Below are 24,727 nucleotides of genomic sequence, written 5' to 3' on the forward strand. Positions count from 1 at the left end.
CTGAAAAATAATGTATTTTATCTCGGTAAATGTATTTTTTTAAATACACCCAAAGTGCTTTCAAACTTGCTTCATAACATTAGTCTACATCTGGTTTGAATTTTTAGTCCCTCTGTCCTGTTTTTAGGACCAGTTTCATAGAAGCACCCATATTTAACTTGCTGTATCACAATGACTGATGACTAGGTGGGTGTTGCCATGGTACCATAGCTAGTAACTTCCTTTTTCTTACTGATTTTCACTAAAAACTGACCAATTCAGAGAAAAAATACACATTAACTGGTTTTTGTGTGTGCACGTGTGTTTTTAGATGGCAAAAAAATACAGGGTTGAAGGAGCGTTGAAAATGATTATGCTATGATTATAATGATATGATTATAAGCTTGCATGTGCTGTAAGAAATGCCGAATGCATCTCTGTCTGAACAAGGACAGGAACTTTTGTCAGGCCTCCCACCATGCAAAATAAAAAGTTTGTGAACCACAAAATTAGTAAAAAATAACTGAATTGTTTTGTCTTCCAGACTTCCACTGCCAGTTCCACTGGTGGATTTCTCATTGCTGCATGACAGTAGCACTGGAAAATGTTCTTATGTATGTTTGAAATTACCAATCTGTTAGATATGTTGGTGTTATATTATGTTTTTGTTTGTTCAAAAATGATAATATTTGAGCACTGAGATGCAATGTATCAAATATTATACAAACTGAAACTCATACATGAAAATTAGTTTTTGGTTGTTTTTTTTTTCGTTGTTTGGAAGGACCAATAAAGGCTCCAGTTTTAAAGAACTGGAATTTTCTGTCAATGATTTAATGGTTCAGGCTTTACAGGGTTAACAGTGGAAAAAAAAAAAAAAAAACTGTCTTCAAGAGTGAGTTACATGTCACAAATGTCATACATATTTCATATCATCCCATTGTCTGTGTTTGTAAATGTGTGCTTCCATTTCATTTGGAGATAGTTTGAAAGGCTACGGAGCAGCAGACAGGACTAGAGATCATTTTAACTATGAAGTTAAATAAACAAATACATGGGGGGACAGATTTTTTCACAGTTATATCACATAAATGAAACTTAAATGCAGTGATATTAATATATTATTACGTTATTGGCTCAGTTATTACATTTTCAAAGAATTTTTATTTTTTTATTTTTTTTTATCAGGCCAATAACGTAATAACCTACCAATAACATAATAAGTTATTATTTTATTGGTCAAAAGTTACTACATTATCGGTTCAGGTCTTTTATTATGTTATTGGTCAGTTATCACATTATTGGCCAATTACATTTTAAAAAATGGCAAATTTATTACGTTATGGGTCGTTATTACGTTATGGGTCGTTATTACGTTATTGGCTTCTACATGGTGTTTTCTTCCTGTTCGACCCCTTCCCTCAAGGTATTCTCAGAATCACTTCCAATAATGTGCTATAATCTTACAAATATGAATTATGTTCAATAAGTCATGCAATAATATATTTATATTCTTTATATCTATCAAAAATAAATGCACTATTTCTATATAGACGTGGTTCATAGGTATACATACTGTTTACATAGATATACATACTGTTATTCATGGGTAATACATACTATTAATATTGTTCACAGATTTACATACTGTCACATACTGTTAATACTGCAAATTTGCATCTATTAATTAATCTATTAATCTATTAATTCATTTTGTCCAGTTTTATTTTTTTATTCTACTTAGCTCTATTCTTATGTTACTTTGTAAAATTATACAAATGTATTTTCTATTTTCTTATCTTACTATTTGTAATTGTATATTCGTTCTGTTCTTATTTTCTGAAGTACTGGAGTTGACACCTCCTTCTCATATGCAGTTTGGATGGCTGTAACTCTTTCATTGTTTGTGTAACTGGAAAAATTCTAACAGTTTCTGAAAACTGAGATGTTGCACTTTATAGGCTTTATTGAGTTATTATGGTGATTTCATTCACGCTTGTACTAAAGTTGGAGAAGGTGCTGTTTTAGTAGTATTATAACATGCAGTAAAAATGTAAATGACTGCTAGATTTTGAAAGTTCTAAGTCCTCTGATAAAATGGGTGGAAGGATTCACTCACAGCATATTTTCTAATCTTTTTATAGTCAAAATATGAAAAAAGTCCAGGTGGACCATTTTAGTCTTAGAGTTTAAAGCAGGGGTGGGCAAACTATGGCCCGCGGGCCACATCCGGCCCATTGGTCTTTTTAATCCGGCCCGCTGAAGATTGGTACAGAATTCATATTTGATGTGAATGATTGAATGAGTGCATTCATTTGACTTTGACTTGTAATGACATGCATTTGACCACCAGGTGGTGCATTAGGCGCAGTGACTGGATTTTGCAGAGCCTGAGCCACTTCGTGTTCTCACTCTTCTACTGCTAAGAACCCATCTGCAGCAATGTCAAAGAAAAGAAAAGTCGACAGTGAGTGGCGGGTGTTTAATAAGGAATGGAACCCTACATACTTTTTACTGCAGTCCGCTCAAAGGCTGTTTGTCTGATTTACCAAGAAACTGTTGCGGTTTTAAAGGAATACAACATCAGCTGTCACTTTTCCACCAAGCATGCTAATTATGCTAACAACCTGTCAACGCAAGAACGGACGGCTACTGCTCATAGGATGGTAGCTAGCTTGCAGGTTCAGCAAAACACCTTTATCCGAACAGCTTCCATCCACGAATCAAGCACAAAGACAAGTTATTTACTGGCATCAAATGAGCAAAAGCCAAAAGCCTTTGTCTGAAGGGGAGTTTGTCAAAGAGTGCATGGAAGAGACAGCAAGTATTTCTGTCCTGAGAGCAAGGACACATTTGAACACATGAGCTCATCAGGTAGGACAGTGACTCGCCCTGTTGAACTAATGATGAAAACTAAACAAAGCAAGTTAAACAAAAAAGCAGAGTCATTTCCATTCTATTCTTTGGCACTGGACGAAAGCAGTGACATAAACGACAGCGCTGAGCTTTGAATTATTATCAGAGGGATTCATGAAAATTTGGAGATTACGGAGGAGTTTTAGGCAATGGAATCCCTAAAAGGAAAAACACTGGGAGGGCTGACACCCTAACAGCGAGTCAGCGCTCATACAGAGGCACAAGTCACCATGGAGTAGACTGGCCAACGTTAGCACAGATGGATCAGCAAATCTGATGGAAAAAACGTCCAGGACAGGCTGGAAGAGGAGCACCTGAGCAGGAGCTCCTTTTCCTACACTGCACAGTTCACCAGGAAACACTGTGGAAACCTGTGTGTCAGCTGGACCACGGAGTGAAGCCAGTAGTGAAACTCGTTCACTTTATTGGAGAGAGGGAACTTCAGCATCGTCAGTTTATTCATTTTCTTGAATAAACTAAGGCTGATCTCAGGGACGTGCTTTACCATTCTAATGTCCACTGGTTCAGTTTGGGAAAGTATGTCAACGAGTGTGGGAGCTCAAACAGATGAGTTCATTTTTGGAGAACACTGACAGTTTTCCTGAACTGAATGACACAGACGTGCTTTGTGATGGAGCTTTTCCTGTGGACATACGGACACACATGAACGAGCTGAACATGAAGCTACAAGAGAAAAACCTGTTTGTGCATGAAATGAGAGAAGGCACCGGAGCCTTCCAAACCAAGTAGTTTTATTTTAAAGCACATGTCAGATCAGTCACTGGTTCATTTCCCCACACTGGCTACGTTAAAAGAGCAAAAAGCAACATGTGAACAAATGCAGGAAATACTGGATAAGCTGCATGAAGAATTCTGCCGACAGTTCTGTGATTTTGGAAAAATGGACCAGTCACTTCAGCTGGTATCATGTCCTCCTCACAGGGTTAGGGTTAGGAACAGGGTTTAGGAACAGAGTTAAGAACAGTGTTAGGGTTGACCCTGAAACTCTGCCACAGGAGTTACAGTTGGAACTGACTGATCTCCAATGTGACATCTGTCACATCAGCCTCCAGACGTTAGTCTGGTTTTGTCTGGTTTTTTTGTCATTTCCTGTCTTATTTTGTTAAGTTCTCCTCATGTGTCATGTCTGGTGTCTTTGCTTCCTGTTCCCATTACTCCCACCTGTGTGATTACCTTTCCCCGCTCTGATTTGTTCCACCTGTGTCTCGTTTTCTCCTCTCCCTCTTGTGTATTTAAGCCCTGTGTTCCCTGTGTCCTGTGCCAGTTTGTATTCTACCTCTGTGTGATACTTACCAGCGTTTTTGGATCCTGTTTGTCTGTTTGCCTGTTTTTTGACCCGGATTGCCTTTTTGACTCCTGCCTTTTGCCCAACCCTTGTCTGTGCTTCTGCCTCCAACTGATTCCACGTGTGTTCGACCTTTTCGCTTGATTTACCGGTACGTGAGCCTGCCTGTTCCTTATGTCCTGTTGCCTATCTGTTTGCTTACCTGTGTATGACCTGGTTTGGACTGACAATTCTCTGTTTTCCCCTCGTCGGGTTACCGACGCGTGTTAGCGGTCTGGGCGGTGAAGCCCAATCTCCGGTCCTGTCTCTGGATCCTGTGAAGAGTCCGGGACCCACTGCCTTCAAGGATCTGCTTATTAGTATTGTCTGTGAATTGTCATTTATTATTGTGTTTAATAAACACAGTGAACTTTTACGTCTGTCTCCGGGTCTTGCAATTGGGTTCAGTTCCCGTACTCTTACCATTACAACATGGTGTTAAAGGAAAAGTTCAGCTCCCTTAAACTGGAGGAGTTTGATGCTTCATGAAGTGCAGCCAAATCTCCAAACATCCAGAAGATGGCCCAGACGATGCTGGTGTTGTTTGGCTCTACATATGTGAGTGAACAGACTTTTAGTGTGATGACCACCAACTGTGTGCCCACAGATGAACACCTCAGATCTGTTCTGAGAACTGACACAACAGAATGAACAGCAGACTTCCATGCACTGGCAGAAATGGGTGATCAACTACACTGTTCCACTAAAAGGTGTAACACTGGAATGCTTTTGTCTGTTTATGTTTGATATGCACTGTTAACAAATTAGTTTATATATATATTGTATCTTGTGCTGACCCAGCCCATCTGTCAAATTTTAAAAGTCCATGTGGCCCCTGAGCCAAAAAGTTTGCCCATCCCTGGTTTAAAGGGTTAATATTGTTGCAGTAACTGGAGGAGCATTCACTCATTGGACACACAATGACAACTAGTGCATTGACCCGTGGAGATCCATGGGTTCTAGATGTGGTAGTTTTTCTGCTGTTGTGTATTTGTGCATGCTGTACCACATTTGTCCAGCAGTCACCGCCAAAGCGTTCTGGCCATAGCAACGTGATTGTAAAGATATTGTATTAAGAAATTACTAATATCTCCCAAAATATTGGTCCTATCAACTTGCAGTTTTCGTTACTGTCTTCCTTGACCAAAAATACAAAAGTATGACAAACTGCAGCAGTCAGCTCTTAACGGATTTAGTGTGAATCCCTGGACACACACACACACACACACACACACACTGTTCTATTCTATTCTACTCTGTTCTATTCTGTTCTGTTCTATTGTATTCTACTCTGTTCTGTTCTATTCTCTTCTATTCTATGCTATTCTATTCTACTCTGTTCTATTCTGTTCTGTTCTATTCTCTTCTATTCTATACTATTCTATTCTATAGTCTGTTCTGTTCTCTTCTATTCTGTTCTCTTCTATTCTATTCTGTTCTCTTCTCTTCTATTCTATTCTGTTCTGTTCTCTTCTCTTCTGTTCTGTTCTGTTCTCTTCTCTTCTGTTCTCTTCTCTTCTATTCTGTTCTCTTCTCTTCTCTTCTGTTCTGTTCTGTTCTGTTCTCTTCTCTTCTATTCTGTTCTCTTCTCTTCTGTTCTCTTCTGTTCTCTTCTCTTCTCTTCTGTTCTATTCTGTTCTCTTCTCTTCTGTTCTGTTCTCTTCTCTTCTATTCTGTTCTCTTCTCTTCTCTTCTGTTCTATTCTGTTCTCTTCTCTTCTCTTCTGTTCTGTTCTGTTCTGTTCTCTTCTCTTCTCTTCTCTTCTCTTCTCTTCTCTTCTCTTCTCTTCTCTTCTCTTCTCTTCTCTTCTCTTCTATTCTATTCTATTCTATTCTACTCTATATAATCTTATAGTGTGAGGCCTAAACATGTACTGATGCGTCCAACGCAGTGTCAGCTTACTTCTGCGGATGCTTCGTCGCAGTTTGCCACAGAACGGGTCAATCCTGGGGAGCTCCTCCCCCTCCGTGGTCGAACAGGGACTCTGGTCCGGGGATGACGGAGCGGTAGGTGCTTGGTCCTGCGGCAGCTTGGAGGCGCTGGGCGGTGGGGAGGTAGCAGAAGGCGGAGGAGACGACGACGTTGGGGTTTGTCCAGATGTAGGGCTACTGGCAGCAGACTGGGAAGAGCTGTGGTTGAAACTGGAGTTGGACAGAGGACTGGTCAGGTCCAGGCCTCCCACCTTAGCTGTGATCGGGGAGTGGAGGGAAAGCTTCCGTGTTCGGACGGGGGAGGAGGCGCGGGACGGGATGGACAGAGGAGGAGGGGAGGAGAATTTGCGGCAAAGACGAGGGGATTTATCATTAATGTGATCTCCACCTCTGTTGTTCTGATTGGTAGCAAAAAACAACTCCAAGGACCTGAAACACAGACAGAGGCAACATGTTAGCAAAATAACAGATTCGAAATGTAGTAAAGATGGAGTTCAGGGAAAAGGACAAAAGGACAAGTTCAATAAATAGAGCATTTCTTGTCTGTATGACTCAAACTGTAAAAGATCTGCAAAAAATCAGCAAATTAATTTGGACACAAAGCTTTTCTGTGTCCTCCTGCAAAACACAGAACAGTTTATGTCAATGAGGAAAATACTTCACTTCAGCACACTGTCAATTAATAACACCTTCTCAAAATTTTGGGAGCCAGGGACCATTTAGAAGAGGACCTCTAATAATCCTAACAGCATTTACTTATTACCATTCCATTCTTATATCACACAAACACAGCTTATACAACTCCTTCATAGCCTTTTCATACAAAGAACAGAAACACATCAGGTTAATGCAACTGTTAGGATGTTGTTATTTTGTAATTCAGATTGTATTTGGACAGCATTAATTAGCATTTTATAAGGACTCTGGAGACTGGCAGACTCCTAAATTAAACCAGTTAAAATACCAGCTAACCCATGACTTTCTTAAGAAATGGTAACAAAAGTTCATAGCACCAGAAAAATGATTTTGTTTTGCCCTTTACATTGTAATCAGATGCGGCTTTCACTTCACTTGGGATTTGTTTCATTGTTAGAACCTGAAGACAGATGATTGTTTTGGACTTCTCAATAAAACAAACCCTCTGGTCTGGTTCCATTGAATCTTCATGATTACATCTGTCAAAAACAATAAGGGTAGTTCGACTCTTTGGTCTCAGGACTTATGGCTTCGGTCTGTTCCAAAGGTCTGTTCTGAATTGGGAAAAGGGGCTTTAAATATGCTGCTCTGTCTGCATAGAATCATTTCTAAATCACCTGTAACTTCAGAGGGTGGTCTCATTGGACACTTTCAAAGTGATCTTAAGGGGTAGTTTGTTGTGCCATCAGTAGAGTGAGTCATTCGAGACGTTCTGATATGATGTGTCACAGTAATATTTGCTTGTTTTATCGGTATAAATGGCCCCCGTCTGTACATATGCACTTTTAATGAATGATTATTTATAGCTAATTATTTCTCTGACCCTCATTAATCAAATAATACTAGGAGAGAAAGAGTAGAAAACATAGTTTTAAAGTACTAGTTTGCATGTGTGAATATATCTGATGTAGCCATTATTATCAGTGATGTATAATTAGAGGGCTCAACACAGCAGAAACTGACTTAAATTTACCAGCAGGACAGATATTTAAATGAATGATAATTTTGCTCAGTGTCTGCTGGATGTACAGCAAACTGTTTGCTAAAATGTTTGCACTAATACAAAACACAAACAAAAAAAGCCTTCATACACATAGTATGTTGTGGTATGCTATCTGAATAATGAACGTATAAGTACATCATAATCAACAAAAATGAATTTGCTTCATAGATTAGACTAAATAAAATAACACCATTTTTATATTGCAGTTGACATTTACAACATTTAAATGCCTTTTTTGCGAGGCAATGACTAGCAACTAATCAACATGCCCTTTAATTATTAATTTTATGGTGACATCAACACCCCTCAACGCATTCTGCAAATAGAGCTACATCAGGAGAGGAGTAATCATGCATAGATAAACACAGCCATCATGTATTCACGCAAGCCTACAACAATTCAGCATGAAACAGAACAAACTGCATCCAAGGCCAAAAGGAGAGAGGAGGAAGTGAAAGGAGGAAAGAAAGAGGCAGAGGCAGGCATGGAAAAGACGAGGCAACCGCAAGATGCTTTCATACAAGCAGGAAAGGGAAATGGATCAAATATATAAATAAATAAATAAATAAATATATGGACGTAAAGCAGCTTTTGAGGTAGTGATGCTTCATTGAGTAAAAAATGCAAGGACATACCAGCTGCAGGTTGAAGACTGCAAACCCCCCCCCCCCCCCCCCCCCCGACATTAAAGGGTTTAGATTATTTGAAGTGGATCTGTATGAGGTGATAATCTGGTTTTACTGTATTACCTACAGTATAGAACAGAAGCTAGTAATGCTGTGGTTGATGGCAACCACTTATTTATACTAAAATTATTGTGTGACTCACTTTTAATCTTAACATGTTAGTTAAGTAAAGGCAACAGTAGATCACTAACTGTCCTGTGAGATGAAATGCCAGAGGCTTGAAAGAGTATATGGCTTCAGTTTCCCACCAAGTAGCAAAATATTATAAATGTAGCATATACTTAATATGTTTAGGTGGACTGCTTTCATTGAAGGGCTGTTTGTTTTGTTTCGAGCCAGAAGTAACCATATTTAAAAAGAAAAGATGATGGAACTGGGCAAGCATTGAAGCTCACCAAGCCACAATAGCACTAACTTACTCAAGATCCTAGTCCTGCTAAATATTAGAACATATTGATAACAATAATGTTAAATGCATATAATTTCCAAACACACTAGTTGCCATAGTTGACAAGCTGGCTAACAGACTATATAATCCAATACCACATTAATGATAACCTTATTTAATGTCACTAAGCTATGCTAACCATCATATAATCACAGTTAGTTGTGGGATGGGACAGAATCCTTTGATGGTTTCGTTTGTGTAACATTTTAACCACAGCTGCAGAAGAGCTGCCAGGAAAAGTTTTATTCAGGAAACAGAAGCTCTCACATACAGCATCTGGTACTGTCTACATTCACTTCCACACAGACATGGAACTCTCTTAAGGCTCATTTATGTTCGCTTTACGTATGTAAATAGGTTCGTCCGTTTCTAACATCATGCGTCACTGCCTTCATACTTCCATCGTCCATTGTGTAGGAATGAGTGTTTCTCAATCAATCCACCAGAGGGTGCCGCTCTGCATTAACATACTGGCCAAATACCACGAAGGAGAGTGAAGTTTTTTGAGAAGAAGAAAGTAAATGATCACAAACGTGGTGACGGCAGAGGAGGTTTTATTAATGCGAACACTGTCAAGAAACAAAGGAAGACGCGTTGGATTTTTTCACACTAGCTTTTCAATTATGTATGTCGTAGTTAGAACGTATTATTCACAGCACACTGGCGCTCCCTAGTGACCAGAGGCGATTTCTCCCAGACTGCAGTGGAAGCTCATCTTCCCCTAAAATGACTCCCATTAAATGCTCAAATCTGTTCAGTTGTGTTGACATTTCATTGACTCCAAATGTGTTGGAACCCGTTCATCTCTCAGACCAGTTGGTTCAGAATCAGTTTGATCCCAGATCAGTGGACTGGATGTTGTTCACTTCTCCTCCATTCCCGTGTCTGTGTTTGTTCATTCCATCTCTGCTCAGTGCATTTGTCGTAGACGCTCAGCGTCCATGCACTTCAATGGGACTGAGTGGAACTGCTTTAAAAACACTAGAAACTGGGCGCTAATTGGATAAATAACACCGTGTTGTCCCGTCCCAAGACTCTTGGCGTCTCTGGGGGTGAATGGAGCTGTGAGCGGAGCTCAGCCGGGCCGGATGCCAAGCTTCCACGTGCTGATTGGAGGATCAGTCGAAAGGCTGAATCCCGTTTGATTGACAGCTGTTTTCAGATCTGCTCCTTCACTGACACAGTTCAGTTTAATACCGTCACACATTCTGCTGTGAAATCACAGAAACCAAACGAACTGTTCATTTACTGACCTGGAAAGAAAACACAACCATTGGACTAACTTGTTTCAATTTAACAGAATTTCAACGTTTTCTTGTTTACTTGGTACGATAAGGTCACTGAGCATTTTCCTAAAAAGGAACGGAGGACGAATTTATGTTTAAATAACTGGACAATTTTTTTTAATGTAAGCCGACAACGAGCTTCCCCTGTCTGAAAGACGAGCAGCCGCCACTGCTAGTGATGTAATAAAGAATGGCCACTATGGCAGTCACGCAGGTCCAACAGACTAGATCTCACAACATCTCCCCCTTTCAAAGAAATAAACACTGTAAGAAACAATGGCAGACAGTGTACGTATTACTAAGCATTAGACAGCAAGAAAAACGAAACAAACATTCCCTTTTCATCCTCCTCCAGTCATAGGTTCATGTGAGAAAAAAGAAAGAATAAACACACAGACCGAACAGGACAAAGTTAAGTGTCAGCTTTCAGTCTTTAAACCTAAAAGGCATTTTAACCTCCCAGCCCCTTCAAGTCACCTGATTTTGCCATCTCCATCCAGAAAGTGCCTCGAGCGTGCATCGACCACCACCAGCTGCCTGCCTGGAACATGCTCAGCAGTGACATTAAAGCACATGAGGTGTATGAACAGTCTCTGACACCTCAGTGGAGCTTTGTCAAGGTCATATGTGTTAATTAGTGGCACCAAAGGTTTATGGTCTGTTTGGAGACAGATACAGCCCATACCTTGGATGTAATGGGCAAAGCACTCGCAGGCCCAGACGCTCGCCAAGCATTCTTTCTCAATCTGCGAGTTTTATTCTGTGTCTGTGAGAGTCCGGGAACAGAAGGCGACAGGCCACAGCTCACCATCATAGACCTGCAGCAGTGCAGCACCCAGTCCGCAACTACTAGCATCTGCGCTGACCACTGTCAGCCAGCCTGCGTCGTAGTTAACTGAGTGCTGGTACAGTTGTAAGCATGATCTTAGCTTCGTTGAAGGCCCGTTCTTGAGGCTCGCCCCAGATCCATGCACTCTTCTTTTTGAGCAGGTTTGTGATTGGGTGCAGAATGGTGGACAGACAAGGTAGGAATTTACCCACATAGTTTATCAGTCCAAGCACCTGGTGAAGTCCTCCCACATTCGTGGGGCTGGGCATTTTGACAATGCTTTCCACCTTGCTGTTGTCAGGTTTTATACCATCAGCGCTTATGATGTGCCCAAAGAACTGTAGTTCCATTTTTCCAAAGTGGCACCTGGTTCTGTTTAGATTGAGGCATGATGGTTTAATTGTCCACATCACAGCATCCAGGTGGCGGTCGGGCTCCTCCGAAGATGAGAATGTCATCCATCACAACAAGTGTCCCCTCCAGACCCTGGAGCAGTGTACTCATCAGCCACTGAAAAATCTCCAGCGCTGACGCTATCCCAAATGGTAGTCGTTTGAAGCAGAACTTGCCCATGGGAGTTATGTATGTGGTGAGTTTTCGGTAGCTGGGGTCCAATGGAATCTGCCAGAAGCCACTTGAGGTGTCCAGGGTAGGGAAAACCTTGGCTCCAGCCACTTTGAGAGTTATATTGTCCAGTGTGGGCAGGATGTAGGACTCCTGCTTTGTGACCTTGTTCTGCTGTTTTAAATCCATGCACACCCTGACCTCCTCTGAATTGTGCTTTGGAGCTGGCACCATTGGAGCGCACTAGTCTGCGGGTGCGGTGACTTCCTCTGTAATGTCCATGCTAAACATTCGCTTTAACTCCTTTTCCACTTTGCACTCACGTCATTCACTCTGCTTTCTCGTGCGTCGCGCTCTGCTGTTTGATTAACTCACTCACTCTTTCCAATGTCAAATCCACCTCGAGCTGTAGCTTTTGAGAAACCTCTTATTCAAACTCACAATACTGCGCGAGCTCACACAGGTTCTGCCCGAATGCCTCCACTGACTCACCGACTTGTTGAGTTCGCTTGTGAAAACAGGCGCGCTCATGGATGACGTTGCATTTAGGGACAAAGTGTTCATCAAACTTTCCCATCATGGCATTAAAGTTGAACTCCGGGTGTGGATTATCCTCTGTAGCAGCAGGAAACACAAAGGAATTGTAGATTGGCTCCAGACCTTTCCCCATCACAAAAAGCAAAGAATTCACCTGCTTTTTAGTGCTCTCCTTGTCCAATTTTGATGCTACTCAAAAGTGGGAAAACCTTTGTCTCCACTTCGGCCACTCTGCCGGCTGGGTGAAGTCAAACGCATCTGGGGGTGCAAATTTTGCCATCTTATCTTCAGCTCTGGCATTGAGTCCTCAATTCTGACACCGTGTCATGAAACAAGGGAAGACGCACGTTGGATGTTCTCACACTAGCTTTTAATATATGAACAGGTCCCTTAACATGTCGTAGTTAGAACATATTATTCACAGCACACTGGCAACACCTAGGGACGTAAGTAAAGAACTGCCACTACGGCAGTCACGCAAGGCCAACATACTAGATCTCACAACAGACACTAATGTTGATATTAAGAAGGGTAGTTGTTATTATAAATATGTCAGTAGTTTTACACTAACTCACACAGTCACTCTTTGAAAAGTTCCGCTATTTATGGAAATTATTTTCTTCTCATTTCAACACTGCCTCCACAGTTCCCGGTGGTACTGCTCCGTATTCTCCGTCTGGGTACGCATCCGCAAGTTCCCGAAAAATAGACAGAATTACGCAGGGAATGCAGGCAGAAGACGGACAGAAAGCTCTGTCCATATCTGTCTGCACCTTTAACGTAGAGCATAAATGAGCCCTTGTCAGAAGCAGCCTTGCCCTTAATCATGTAAAACACTAAGCCTTAAAATAATGCAAACGGGTAAATTATGAAGCATATGTCCCCTGTACAGTTGTTATGAACAAGGAAATCAGATATCAACATCAAAACCCTTGTTATAAGGGGCTGTAGGCAGAGTAAAACAGGGCTTTTACAAGGCATTCACTCACTTTTGGCGCCAGACTCACTGGTCATTCAAAGAACTATTTTGATTTTGGACTCTTCCACATCAGTTTCACTTTCAGTGCCAGTAGTTGCCTCTTTCACTGCTCTCATCCACAGCAGGATACTACGTAGTTTCTATCCTGGTAGTTCTGTCATCTTCTTTAAACTGTGAACATGTTCATGGCCAACTACAGTGACTATGGAGAAGTAACTCATACAACCCCGCCAAACTAACCCTTCTGAGTTATTCATTACTGTCTATATGTGAATCGATATGAAGTAAAATACAACTCAAAGTGTAGAGAAAAGTCATGCGTGGCAAAGTTTCTGACTAAGATCAGAAGAGCAGGAGAAAGATGGACACAAGAAAAAAGGACAAAGAAAGAGAAAGAGTTACTTAGACTGGTCCATGGCTATCTTCTTGATCTTCATACTGTGGTCAGGACAGATAGATGAGATGGAAAGACGGTCAAATGAGTGGTACTGCGTCCTGTAACTGGAGGGGACATGAGGAGGATGGATGACATAAAAATATGAGAACATGGACACCTGCAATGATTGGATTGAATACTGAAAATGCACGGGAGATGTGACAGTAATTTGAAGCAAATAAATGAATGCAGTCGACAGGTATGTTTGGAGGACGAGGAAACAGACGCTTTTTCAGTCTCTTATCCACACATGACCATATGGTGTCAAATCACATCCAATCATCAAATAATACACTAAACATCGCATTGTGTCCTCATTAGACACCAGCGACTGCATTGCATTTGGGCTCGTCCCCTTATTTGGAGTGACATTACAGGCAAAAACAGTTCAGTATAATCTGATTAAACCAATATTCAAAATGGTGCATCCCTTCCTGCACACCTCTGATGGCTGGCTGAGTCTTATCTGTTCTCTTCCAGTCAAAGCAAACCATGGGCCACGGTGACTTAGGCTTTACATCCAACTGCCCCTGGGCAACGGAAAAGACAGAGCTTTTCTAGTCGAGGAGTTAAGTTAAGTAAAGTCAAAGGAGGAATATAAACACAAAATTTAGATGCAGCCAAAGACCTGAGAGAGAGAAACCCCTCATCTGACAAACAGAACATTCCTACTGCTGTGCCAAAACTGCTGTTCTGCTGGCCTCTACAAAGAGGCTATTATGTATTTCAGACAGTGTGTATTTAACCTTGTGGATAGAGGGGAAGCTACCTGCCAGGTCCAAAACCCTGACCTATACCTGAGTACATGAAAGAACGAAAACACAGGAGAACATGTACATAGACTTTGCAAGCATTGGATATGGCCACCATTACAGCATTCTATGGTTTCTAAGTTTGCATTTTTGTTATCATCTTGATTTTGGCACCAGAAGTGACCATATTTGAACAAGAAGGTAGATCTAGGGATGAGTGAGGTTTGAGCTATCTTCCTTTAAACAGTGTCTACACAACTAACGAGACCATATTATGTTAAACACCACCATTTGATTTCAGGTAACTACTTATGCCGTTTACACTTCGTGGTACCGGCTCCACTCCACTCCACTCAACCTTTTTGCGTTTCCATTACAAAAAAGGACCTGGAATCTGGTACCTGGTACTAGTTTTTTGGTACCACCTCCACTGAGGTTCCAGGACTGGGGACCAGATACTAAAATGTGACGTGCAAACACTGCAGACCAGTGATTGGTCAGAGTTGTCTCTGTGACCTGCCCTTTTACAAAAAACAGATGCGGAAGTGGACAGTAAATATAGCGGTAGGTTAATCCACATGATGACAGTCTGTAAAACTACACCATGGTCGGTTGAGATTCAGTCTTTGGTGGCCAACATAAAAATTCAGCATGAGCTTGACGAGACAACATGCAACAAGCGAGTTTATCAACAACTCTCTGAGCAGACAACACGGAAGAAACGTGCCACATCGCTATGATGTACAGGTACTGAAAAGTCTGTCGTATCCCGTTATGGAAACGGTCTTCAGGAATAGGACCTGGTACCCGAGTCCAGTCGAGCCGAGTCCAGTTGAGCCGGTTCCACATAGTGGAAACGCGGTATTAGCACATGTTAAGATTCATTGTGTAAGATTTAGTGGTTTTGACCAGTGAATACAATTTGCCTCAAGTCCCCAGTGGGCGTGACTACAAAAGAAAAAAAAACCCTTCAAAGCCAGTGTTTGATTCATTTGTTCTGTGAGTTTAGATTTGGATGAAACTTATGAAGATTACTCTGACACTTAGTAAAAGCACCATCCACACTGCTAACCATGAAATGTCATGTAGTGTGAGGACAATGAGCTACTTGCTGTTAACAGCTTTGCCAACTGCACAAAAGACTAATTAAGCTAGCGGAGAAACTAACCTAATTAGTAGGGAGGCTGATGGAAATGGCCCACACACCCAACATTTTTAGCCTTCAACTTGATTTTTGGCATCCATTCACTGCGGTCTTGCTTCAATAATCTTCTGCAATGTCACAACATTTATTTCTTTCCTTTTTTTGGACACATAATGTTCATCATGATCATACCACTCTCCCCACAGGCTTGTACTGTAGACACTAGGCATGACGGGTAATCACTTCATCCATCTTTCTTCTCACCCTGATGCACCCATCACTCTGGAACAGGGCCAGTCTAGACTCTTCAGACCACATGACCCAGTCCAATCTTTTTGTTCTTTACAAAGTGACGATTGTTTAAGAAATGAGAAGCTACTCACTGCATCAGTTAAGATTAAAGAACTTTTAGTGACTTTTTGGATGGCTAGTGTAAATGAGCTGTCAAGTCAGAGCTGTTGAACAAACCCACACAACAAATATGAAAGGCTTTTCTTAGTCTAAAAATTGTATTAACTGAGGGTGATTTACAAAGGACCGCCAGCACACTTAATAGATAATAGATCATTTCTACAGAGAATTTTAATGATGGTAAATTAGAACAAGATTTTTTTGGAACTAGCATTTAGTGGTTATCATTTTAAACCACAGTTGTTGTTGTTGTTGTTGTTATGCATTGCTGCATACAAAAAAAATGAAAAAAGTGACTTCATTAAGCGTGCACATGCACCCAAAGTTTTGTCGTGTGCTTCTGTGTGTGCGTATGCATCTACCTCTCAGTGCTGTAGACTTTTCTTTGCTAGTAAGTGGATTTTATATATGTATTATGTGATGACCTGATAGGAATCGAGGAGAAGGGCTTCTTGTAGATGTCAGCCAGTTTGTCCATGACCACAGCTGCCGTGGTGAAGATCCTGTATGTGTGCAGGAAAGTGTTGAGGAAGTCTATGGAGAGGAAGCGCAGGTCGGTCAGTCTCTCCAGCAGGCGCTCCACGCTGGCGTAGCGGATCTGAGGGACCTTGCAGGAGTTGAGCGTCTTGCTGAAGCAAATGTCAACATCATCTTTATGGAGACGCACATCGGATCTGATGGATATACACGTACACACATACACACATAACCGAGCATGGGTGACTGTTGGACTGCTAAGCAAGGAAAAGGTTATGAAAGTAGCTGAGCAAAAACAGCGAAGTAAAAGAGAGAGATGAATAACAAAATACATACATAACAAAAAAAGAGGCTGAAAATATAACATCAAAAATTCTATAGAAAATTAAAATAGAAATAAAAAAGAAAAACAAAAATAAAAATTTGAAATATTTTGCTGAAAAGAAACAAAACAAAACATTTAAGTTTAACTGAAATTTGAACATTTCCACTTAAGTGAACCATATGTATATGTTTGGCAACTGTGGCGTGAGGAGGTCACACACAAACACACTTACTTGATCATATGAGGAACAGTGACTTTGGAGTTCTCCTCAAATACACTCGTCATCAAGCCATTACAGCGGATATTATCTATGCACTACAGATAGAGTGAAAGCAACAGTTAAAAATTAAATGCCTTAAGGAAATGTTCATTTTGATGGTTGTTTGACAATTGTTACTCTTCTGCAACACAGTGAACCCCATATGCTATGTAGGACTTTGAATTAGTCTTGGTTTTTATGCATAATGTGAAATAAAATAGTAATGGACAGTTTTTACCCCTCGGCCGAGGGGTATTGTAATCATTTTGTCGTATGTCCATTCAACAACATAATTGCATTATGTAAAAAATGCATTGATATATCTGCACCAAATTTATACTGTGGATGCACATTGGCATGGAGCAGAAGCCGACTGAAAATAAGTGACCATGACCTACTTCTTCAAGGTCACATGGCCTTTTGACTTGTGCAATTATAATATCTGAGTACTATAATAAAATCTAAAATTATTCCAATGTAATAACAATAAATGTATCATTAGCAACATGAAAAGATCACAAGTTACTTTTTTTTTTTTAATTTCCCAAGAAATAGTCCATTTTCACTCATCTTGGCTTCACTCGATTTACAAAAAGAGGACAATTTAACTGTTTGGTAGAAAAGATTGAAGACAACCTTTTGACCCTTAGTTGATTGTTCTTACTGGGGATGCACCGATGCCACTTTTTCCCAGACTGAGTACGAGCACGAGTACTTACATCTGAGTACTTGCTGATACCGAGTACTGATACGAGTACTTAATAATCCCATTCCAATTATCGGTTCCTTTTGTAAATGTGCTTTATTGTCGTTGTCATTAGTCTGACTGGAACAAAGTGCTGCTACTGACATTTAATGTGTTGGAATGAGCGTTTGGCAGTTAATCCACCAGGGGGCGCCGCTCTGAATTAACCATACTGGACAAATACCACGAAGAAGAGGAAAGTTTAATGAAGAAGAAGAAAGGCAGTAATACCAAACCTGTAGACGACAGAGGGAACACTACTGTGATACTAATGTTACAGCGTTTCCTCTGTAAGGTTTAAAAGTTTAGCTTCAGCAGGAAGAGAAAAGACAAATGAGACACAAGTTTGGTTTTCACTTCTGCTGGCGGCGGTCCGCACCGCTCCGTACCCCCATAGTATTATCAGTAGGATGGAAACCGGTCCAGCCCTGGGGAGTTGTCCGAAATGTGTCAGTAGTTTTTCTGGGTAGTTGTCCTAAAGGTGTCAGTAGTTTTTCTGGGTAGTTGTCCTAAACATGTCAGTAGTTTTTCTGGGTAGTTGTCCTAAATGTGTCAGTAGTTTTTCTGGGTAGTTGTCCTAAACATGTCAGTAGTTTTTCTGGGTAGTTGTCCTAAATGTGTCAGTAGTTTTTCTGGGTAGTTGTCCTAAACATGTCAGTAGTTTTTCTGGGTAGTTGTCCTAAATGTGTCAGTAGGTTTTCTGGGTAGTTGTCCTAAATGTGTCAGTAGTTTTTCTGGGTAGTTGTCCTAAAGGTGTCAGTAGTTTTTTCTGGGTAGTTGTCCTACATGTGTCAGTAGTTTTTTCTGGGTAGTTGTCCTACATGTGTCAGTAGTTTTTTCTGGGTAGTTGTCCTAAAGGTGTCAGTAGTTTTTCTGGGTAGTTGTCCTAAACATGTCAGTAGTTTTTCTGGGTAGTTGTCCTAAATGTGTCAGTAGGTTTTCTGGGTAGTTGTCCTAAATGTGTCAGTAGTTTTTCTGGGTAGTTGTCCTAAACATGTCAGTAGTTTTTCTGGGTAGTTGTCCTAAATGTGTCAGTAGTTTTTCTGGGTAGTTGTCCTAAACATGTCAGTAGTTTTTCTGGGTAGTTGTCCTAAAGGTGTCAGTAGTTTTTCTGGGTAGTTGTCCTAAAGGTGTCAGTAGTTTTTTCTGGGTAGTTGTCCTACATGTGTCAGTAGTTTTTTCTGGGTAGTTGTCCTAAAGGTGTCAGTAGTTTTTCTGGGTAGTTGTCCTAAACATGTCAGTAGTTTTTCTGGGTAGTTGTCCTAAATGTGTCAGTAGGTTTTCTGGGTAGTTGTCCTAAAGGTGTCAGTAGTTTTTTCTGGGTAGTTGTCCTACATGTGTCAGTAGTTTTTTCTGGGTAGTTGTCCTAAAGGTGTCAGTAGTTTTTTCTGGGTAGTTGTCCTACATGTGTCAGTAGTTTTTTCTGGGTAGTTGTCCTAAATGTGTCAGTAGTTTTTCTGGGTAGTTGTCCTAAACATGTCAGTAGTTTTTCTGGGTAGTTGTCCTAAATGTGTCAGTAGTTTTTCTGGGTAGTTGTCCTAAACATGTCAGTAGTTTTTCTGGGTAGTTGTCCTAAATGTGTCAGTAGGTTTTCTGGGTAGTTGTCCTAAATGTGTCAGTAGTTTTTCTGGGTAGTTGTCCTAAAGGTGTCAGTAGTTTTTTCTGGGTAGTTGTCCTACATGTGTCAGTAGTTTTTTCTGGGTAGTTGTCCTAAAGGTGTCAGTAGTTTTTCTGGGTAGTTGTCCTACAAGTGTCAGTAGTTTTTCTGGGTAGTTGTCCTAAATGTGTCAGTAGTTTTTCTGGGTAGTTGTCCTAAATGTGTCAGTAGTTTTTCTGGGTAGTTGTCCTAAATGTGTCAGTAGTTTTTCTGGGTAGTTGTCCTAAATGTGTGAGTAGTTTTTTCTGGGTAGTTGTCCTAAATGTGTCAGTAGTTTTTCTGGGTAGTTGTCCTAAAGGTGTCAGTAGTTTTTCTGGGTAGTTGTCCTAAAGGTGTCAGTAGTTTTTTCTGGGTAGTTGTCCTACATGTGTCAGTAGTTTTTTCTGGGTAGTTGTCCTAAATGTGTCAGTAGTTTTTCTGGGTAGTTGTCTTAAATGTGTCAGTAGTTTTTCTCTAACTCTGTCAGTGGTTCTTTGAACAGATCCTCTACCTCCTCAGTTCCGCTGGTATTCTCTGTCTGTACACATCCTCCATCAGCTGGAAAACAGATGGAACGTACTCAGATTACAGACAGAAGGCTGCGTCTGTATCTGTCTGTGTCTGTAGCGGTACAGTCAGTCAGCCTTACTTTGATCAGCCTCATTTATTTGGTTCCATCTCCACACTCTTCACACTCACACATTATTCCTCTTCCTCGTACCTGCTGCACTGAACTGGGAATGGTACACGGCCGTAAGTGGTATTGATGCATTTGTATTGGATTACTTTTACGAGTACGAGTACACACACTGAGTATCAGAGCTGATGCCCGATACTGGTATCAGATTGGTGCATCCCTAGTTTTTACTATATAACATTACTTCATTCTGTTCAGTAAGAACTTAGAAACTGTAGTATGTCAGAAAATCTAGCCTTAATTTAAAAAATTCCAACAAAAAGAGTCACTGGAGTAAATTTTTGTTCAATTCAGTTTCAATCCAACTGTATTTCTATAACCCTATACCAAAGATTCGCCTCAAAGGGCTTAAGGCCTTGTGGCTCTTCCCTCCTTTCAAGTAGTGTGCCTCCTCACAGGAAGGTGACAACAAAGCCATGTAAAAAAACATACATCATATAATAACTGTACAGTTTTGTGAAAAAGAAGCCATTTAAAACGGTCAGTGTATTTTCCATCTGAGATGAAGTCATGCAGTCTGACACTGTGTGACACACTGGTGTGGTGGTACTGTGTTTGCAAAGTACTGACACAGTGAGCTGCACTCACCCCTGGGGAACTGCACCCACGTCACTGTTTACTTATCACCAAGCCTTCTTAATGCCCAGTGGAGACACGCTCCGGCTATTTGTAGGTTCTTCTTATGATGTGTTTGTCTGGGTGTATAAGCGTAGGACTTTGTTTATTACCTGGCTAATGTCACTGGTCCACGCAGCCTTCTCCTGTAGCGACGGTGCCAGCAGGACGACAGTGAACGAAGGTGAGTCTGATGGCTCCACCACCAGTTTAAAGTCCAGCTGACCGAACACTTGACCACCAGCCTTTACTGTTTGAGATGGGAAAATTAAAAAAAAAAAAAAAAAAAAAGCATTTTCATGCGGAAAATAGTCCCATAATAGTGTCAGATGTGTGCTACGTAATCGACGCCTGAAAAGTAAGATATAACAGTAGCACATGGAGCACAAAGCCTGTAGACCAACATGAAAATACATTCATATTTTATGTCCAGATTTAGAATTTAACGGTTTGATCATTTTCACTTTTGCTTTTGGAGCAAACACAAATCCCCTGACAGGCTTGGATGAAGCACAGGTGCATGGGGACTATAACTTTCATCATTGGACACACTGATTCATCCATTCATCTATAATCTTTCATTATTGGACACACTGATTCATCCATTCATCTATAATTTTTCATTATTGGACACACTGATTCATCCATTCATCTACAATTTTTCATTATTGGACACACTGATTCATCCATTCATCTATAATTTTTCATTATTGGACACACTGATTCATCCATTCATCTATAATTTTTCATTATTGGACACACTGATTCATCCATTCATCTATAATTTTTCATTATTGGACACACTGATTCATCCATTCATCTATAATTTTTCATTATTGGACACACTGATTCATCCATTCATCTATAATTTTTCATTATTGGACACACTGATTCATCCAGCTTTGTCAGAACACAGTAGTCACAAGAAGAAGTAGCAGACACACCTGGATGAATCAGTGTGTCCAATGATGAAAGATTATAGATGAATGGATGAATCAGTGTGTCCAATGATGAAAGATTATAGATGAATGGATGAATCAGTGTGTCCATTGATGAAAGATTATAGATGAATGGATGAATCAGTGTGTCCATTGATGAAAGATTATAGATGAATGGATGAATCAGTGTGTCCAATAATGAAAGATTATAGATGAATGGATGAATCAGTGTGTCCAGTAATGAAAGATTATAGATGAATGGATGAATCAGTGTGTCCAATGATGAAAGACAGGAAATAAAGGAGCTGCTTTAAGTTCAGGAAGTAGTGGAGCTGTGCGTAGAGCCCATTCCATTGAAATCTACAGTACATGTGCATTCAGGGCCAACACAAACAGACATGATGGACAGAGATGAACAGCTGGGAACAGAGAGACTGTTAGTATTTAACAGCAGCTAGTTAATTTTGATGGGGCAATTGACTTTTTCTGTGACTGGTCTGCATAGTTAATTGTTAATATATCTTTAGCATAATCATTCGAGATTCAATCTCAGATGCAATTTCAGAAATTAATGACAATATTTTAAATTACCTAAACCAGTGGTACTAGCAACATATTGCAGTGTAGTAGCTAGTAAGGTGAATTTATCCTGAAACATATTTGTCAGTAGATCTGTGCTTACACACTTAACAACATGCAAATCTGTGAAAAAAAATGCTGAAAATATTTGTAAATATTTGTTTTTACTATAAGCTTTTTGAAAGCAAAAATAAAAAAAAATCTATGCATTAAATATTAATAGTTATTCAAGTTGTCCTGTGTACATTTGTATGTGGTCTGTGACATGTTTGTGAATTTCACACTAAATTATTTGACACATTTGTGTTGTGTTATTTTCATTTGTAGAATATGTAATGGACATAATTGACTACTCTGAGACTATTTGCTCTGTGATTCATAAAAACTGTAAAGTGCAAAAATGAATGTTTGAAAACCTCCACACCATCACAGCACCGTCAGATACACACATGAGTGAGTTAATTAGACCTGCTATCCCAGGTCTGTTCACCCCTGAAGAAAAACAGAACAGGGATGTGTCGAATGCCGTGCATGTGGTCATTGCTTTAAATGCACTTGTGTAGGTGTTTTGTCACGTTCCCCATGAACAGACCGAATAAGCAGAGAAAAAAATGAATAGACCTGTAATGCAGAAAGTGACATTTAGAGGGATGACAGTCTGATATTTAAAGGTAAGTAATTTCTGGACACTTTGTCTGACACCTTATTAACCTCTATGAGTGCTCAAGGGGCTCAATAAGCCATAAGTTACGCTGCTTCGTCAGTGTAGAAGACTTACCCTCCTCATCGCTGGCGTCAGGTTCCTCTATCAGCGTGCAGTCAATTAGGGACAAAACTCCGCCTTGCTGCAGGAGTTAATACAGAAAAAGACTGATTGGTATCTGAGATTAATAATAATAATTAAAAAAAAGTTGAGTACTGAAGTGAAGATGTTCTCACCTTGAGGAGGTGCAGTTTTCCCCCAGAGCTGCGAGTGCACACAAGGAAGTGTTTGGTGAAGAGGAAACACTGTCTCTCCCCTTCCTTCTTTAGCGACAGAGAACCCAGACGGACCTTACTGAGCTTTCCTCGCTCCACTGATGGCAGCTGAATCAGAGAGCCTGTAGAGCAGCAAGGCCAACATTACATTACACTTCATTACGCTGACACTAAGCTCAGAGTTGTGTTTACTGTGTTTCAAGATTCAAGAAGATTCAAGGAGTTTATTGTCATATACACAGCAGTACTGAGCAATGAAAGTCTTACTTTGAGAGTTCCCTTCACATGCCTAAGCTAAACTGAAATGACACTAAAATGAAACAAAGAAAATAAACTGTACAGTTCAAACAATTTGATCTAAACTAAATCACAAGAAAGGAAATAAACTATAGCCTAAGCAAAGAAAATAAATAGATAAAAGTGATTACTCTGTGCAAAGAGTAAGTGTATCAAGGTGCAAAAAAAAAAAAAAGATTGACTGATCGTGCAAGATACAAAATACTGTCACAGTAGTAAGACACTAAGTGCAAATGAAGACCCTGGTGCTAAAAGTACTGAAGTCACAATATGTACTATTTAGAAAAAATCTAATCCAAAAATATCATTGATTCATACAATCATCAATTAAAAGCATGGCAAAGGCTACTGCCACAGTACTGTGGCACAAAAGATGGGTTTGTCTAGTGCCACAGACCAGTCAGATGTTAGCATGTGTACTAGAGCCAATCATGGACACTGTTCCATCAACTAGTGATGGGAATTCCGGCTCTTTCGGCTCGGCTCACTAAAAAGAGCCGGCTCTTTCGGCTCCCAAGTGACTCTACAGATTTTTTGGTGCTTAAATTAATTTATGACCAACAATAATGTAAAGTTATGCACAATATGAATTACTAATGTAAAAAAAAACATGCACTATATCAAATGTTTATGTAAATGTAAATACACCTTTACTTTACTTTTACACTCTACAGAGTGATAAAATGAATAAATTAGAAAGTGCAACAAGAAATCTTTAACTATTTACAAATGACCTTGACTAACTTTTAACTGTTTTAAACTTTTAGCTTTTACAGCAATGCTGTCGATACTGCAGTAGACAGTACACTCACTGGCACCTTCATTAATATCTGTTCACTTGCTTGTGTTTTTTCTTCCAATTGCACTGATGGATGAACAGTTCTCATGTGTCTGCAGGTTGTTTGTGGAGCCAGCTCTATATGACATTTTTGTCTTGCACACTCTACATTCTGCCTTAGTTTGGTCAATGTCATTGAAATGTGTCCAGATTTGGCTGCCTTCCCTGTTGACACTCATGTTCTCAACTTTTTTTTTTACCTTTCCAGTCTGTTTGTGTTGTGGTCCCTGCTCTCTCTCTCTCTCTCTCGTCTCCCTCCTGTTCGTGTGCTTGCTGTGTGCTGTGTGTGTAACTCCGCCCCTCTCCCCTCTGGTCAGGGGGGATGGATGGACGGACGGACAGACGAATGGGACAAAGCGGCTCCCAATCAGGAGCCGGCTCCTGTCATTCACGTTAAACAG

The 24,727-nt window shown here is 40.3% G+C and overlaps 1 protein-coding gene across 5 annotated transcripts in view; it reads right to left on the minus strand.

The window, feature by feature from the left end:
- The window catches only part of rasgrf2b (Ras protein-specific guanine nucleotide-releasing factor 2b), a 179,615-nt gene that overhangs the window by 28,161 nt on the left and 126,727 nt on the right, over window positions 1-24,727 (minus strand). For 2 of the 5 annotated variants that reach the window (XM_030142631.1, XM_030142635.1), the window contains exons 11-17: window positions 23,153-23,313; window positions 22,992-23,058; window positions 20,810-20,946; window positions 16,977-17,059; window positions 16,368-16,616; window positions 13,602-13,700; window positions 6,143-6,600 (exon numbers count right to left, since the gene is read on the minus strand). In XM_030142631.1, coding sequence (XP_029998491.1) covers window positions 6,143-6,600; window positions 13,602-13,700; window positions 16,368-16,616; window positions 16,977-17,059; window positions 20,810-20,946; window positions 22,992-23,058; window positions 23,153-23,313 — 1,254 coding nt within the window. The remainder of the gene's footprint in view (window positions 1-6,142; window positions 6,601-13,601; window positions 13,701-16,367; window positions 16,617-16,976; window positions 17,060-20,809; window positions 20,947-22,991; window positions 23,059-23,152; window positions 23,314-24,727) is intronic. The other 3 variants (XM_030142633.1, XM_030142632.1, XM_030142634.1) reach the window with 3 other exon arrangements.

The sequence above is a fragment of the Sphaeramia orbicularis genome, chromosome 9 (assembly GCF_902148855.1).
Source record: "Sphaeramia orbicularis chromosome 9, fSphaOr1.1, whole genome shotgun sequence".
Lineage (NCBI taxonomy): Eukaryota > Metazoa > Chordata > Actinopteri > Kurtiformes > Apogonidae > Sphaeramia > Sphaeramia orbicularis.